The sequence below is a fragment of the Phacochoerus africanus genome, chromosome 4, assembly GCF_016906955.1.
Source record: "Phacochoerus africanus isolate WHEZ1 chromosome 4, ROS_Pafr_v1, whole genome shotgun sequence".
NCBI classification, from domain to species: Eukaryota; Metazoa; Chordata; class Mammalia; order Artiodactyla; family Suidae; genus Phacochoerus; species Phacochoerus africanus.
The window spans coordinates 12,827,877-12,830,127 of record NC_062547.1 but is presented as its reverse complement, the minus strand read 5'-3'; the positions used below and the strand labels follow the sequence as shown (position 1 = coordinate 12,830,127).

Below are 2,251 nucleotides of genomic sequence, written 5' to 3'. Positions count from 1 at the left end.
GAAAGCACAGAGATGTGAGCAAACGAAAGGGATTAGGTGGGTGGAGAGAAGGGTGAAAGGTGGCTGTGGCTGTGGGTTGGAAATAAGAAAGGGAAATGAGGAAGTAAGTAGGGAGGCCTCATGAAGGTCATTCCCTGACCCTCATGAAGGTTAAAGACTATCCTGTCCTTGATGCAGCGTCATGCCTGGATTTTTAATGAGGGCGTGAGATGTGACCAAATTAAAGTCTCAGAAATGTCCCTCTGGCCACAATAAGTAGCAAGAACTGGCAAGGAGCACATCTGAGGGCAGGGAGAGCTGTTAGTGATGCTCTTGTTTTGATCCAGGCAAGAGATGAAGAAGGTTTGAAATAAGGGAGGAACTGCAGTCAGGGAGAAAAAAGGACAGAGTCCTGAAATGGATATTTCCATGGTAGGCAGGACCCCGCGTACTAACCCCTATTGGAATGATAGGGAAATTTTGGTTGAGTGGTTATCTAATGTGCAGGGGGTCACACAGCTAGTTAGCAATAAATGTGGGAGAATAAGCACTCCTACTATGAAGATACTTACCTGTATCAGTTTTCTTGACATGCTAAGATGACTCCATGTCACAGAACTCCCTTGGAGATAGAAGCTAAGACTAGTCATCTCCAAAGCCCACATGGCACTTGGCATATTCTGTCTGTAGTACATATTCAATACAGATAAGTCAGAAGTACAGTTAAATGCTAATTATAGCTTTCAAACTTGCTTCTCACCCCAGCCCTCTCAGGTACCTCTGGCTTCATGGCAGAGAAGAACTTCACCTTGGTGACTGAATTCCTCCTTATGGCATTCACTGACTGTCCTGAAAGGGCACTGCCTCTCTTCCTCCTGTTTCTATTCATCTATCTCACCACCCTTTGGGGGAACTTGGGCATGATTATCCTGATCCGCGTGGATCTCCGGCTCCACACCCCAATGTACTTCCTTCTGAGTCACCTCTCGTTCATGGACATCTGCTACTCATCCGTCACCGTGCCTCAGATGATGGCCGTGTTGCTGGAGCATGGGGTGGCTCTATCCTACACACGCTGTGCCGCCCAGTTCTTCCTCTTCACCTTCTTCGGCTCCATTGACTGCTACCTCCTGGCCCTCATGGCCTATGACCGCTACCTGGCCGTGTGCCGCCCCCTGCTCTACGTCACCATCATGACGCAGAAGGCCCGGTTGGGTTTTGTGGGTGGGGCTTACGTCGCGGGTGTCTTCAGCGCCTTGGTTCGCACTGTCTCAGCTTTCACGCTCTCCTTCTGTGGAACCAATGAGATCGACTTCATTTTCTGTGACCTCCCTCCCCTCTTAAAGCTGACCTGTGGGGACAGCTACACTCAGGAAGTGGTAATTATTGTGTTTGCCATTTTTGTCATCCCGGCCTGCATGGTGGTGATTTTAGTGTCCTACTTGCTTATCATCCTGGCTATTGTGAGGATCCCCTCCGTGGGAGGCAGGGCCAAGACCTTCTCTACCTGTGCCTCCCACCTCACCTCCGTGTCACTCTTTTTTGGGACCCTCATCTTCATGTATCTGAGAGATAAATCCGGCCAGTCCACTGAGAAAGATCGGGTGGTGTCTGTGTTTTACACCGCAGTGATCCCCATGTTGAACCCCCTCATCTACAGCCTGAGGAACAAAGAAGTGAAGGAGGCCCTGAAGAAAGCTCTTAACAGAGCCAGGCTGTCCTAGCCACCCAAGGTCATCCAACCTTGGGAAATCTGAGAATCAAGCCCCCTGCAGGGCCAGCATCCTGGGAACTCATTATTTATAGCACGCTCAATGTTTAAACGACTATGTCATCATACAGGGTATACAGAAGAACCAGATCTTTGATTTCTGGGGAGAGAAAAGAAAGAAAGGAAGAGGCAGCCTGAGAAGAGATTGGAGTGAGAAATCTAACTCCCAGGACAAGTGACAAAAGAATCTGAAGTTAAACTGTATGCAATTCAGTTGTGTCACACCTCACAGGTCTTGTCTACAAAACAAGACTACAAAAAAATTTCCATCATACAGAAATGTTGAAAATAATGCATTCCCCCATGCATTGTGAACTCCCTATATTCAATACTTAGATGCTTTATCACACACACACATGTGTGTGTATAATCTATCTATTCATTTGTCCATCCATCACTGCAGCCACCAATCCGCCTTATTTTTTGATGCATTTCAAAGTGAGTTGCAGACATCAGTATTAGTACTTTTCAATCGTATATACTCCAGGACTATGTCAGCAG

General features: G+C 47.4%; 1 protein-coding gene across 1 annotated transcript; it reads left to right on the top strand.

Moving 5' to 3' along the window:
- The first annotated feature begins 767 nt into the window (after positions 1-767).
- LOC125123977 (olfactory receptor 9Q1-like) lies at positions 768-1,703 on the top strand. Its single transcript, XM_047774153.1, has one exon. The coding sequence runs from the start codon at positions 768-770 to the stop codon at positions 1,701-1,703; it is 936 nt and encodes a 311-aa protein (XP_047630109.1).
- Positions 1,704-2,251: the final 548 nt, after the last annotated feature.

Bases quoted from the DNA above. Each gene is read 5' to 3' on its own strand.
- LOC125123977 (XM_047774153.1), top strand. From the start codon at position 768: ATGGCAGAGAAGAACTTCACCTTGGTGACTGAATTCCTCCTTATGGCA.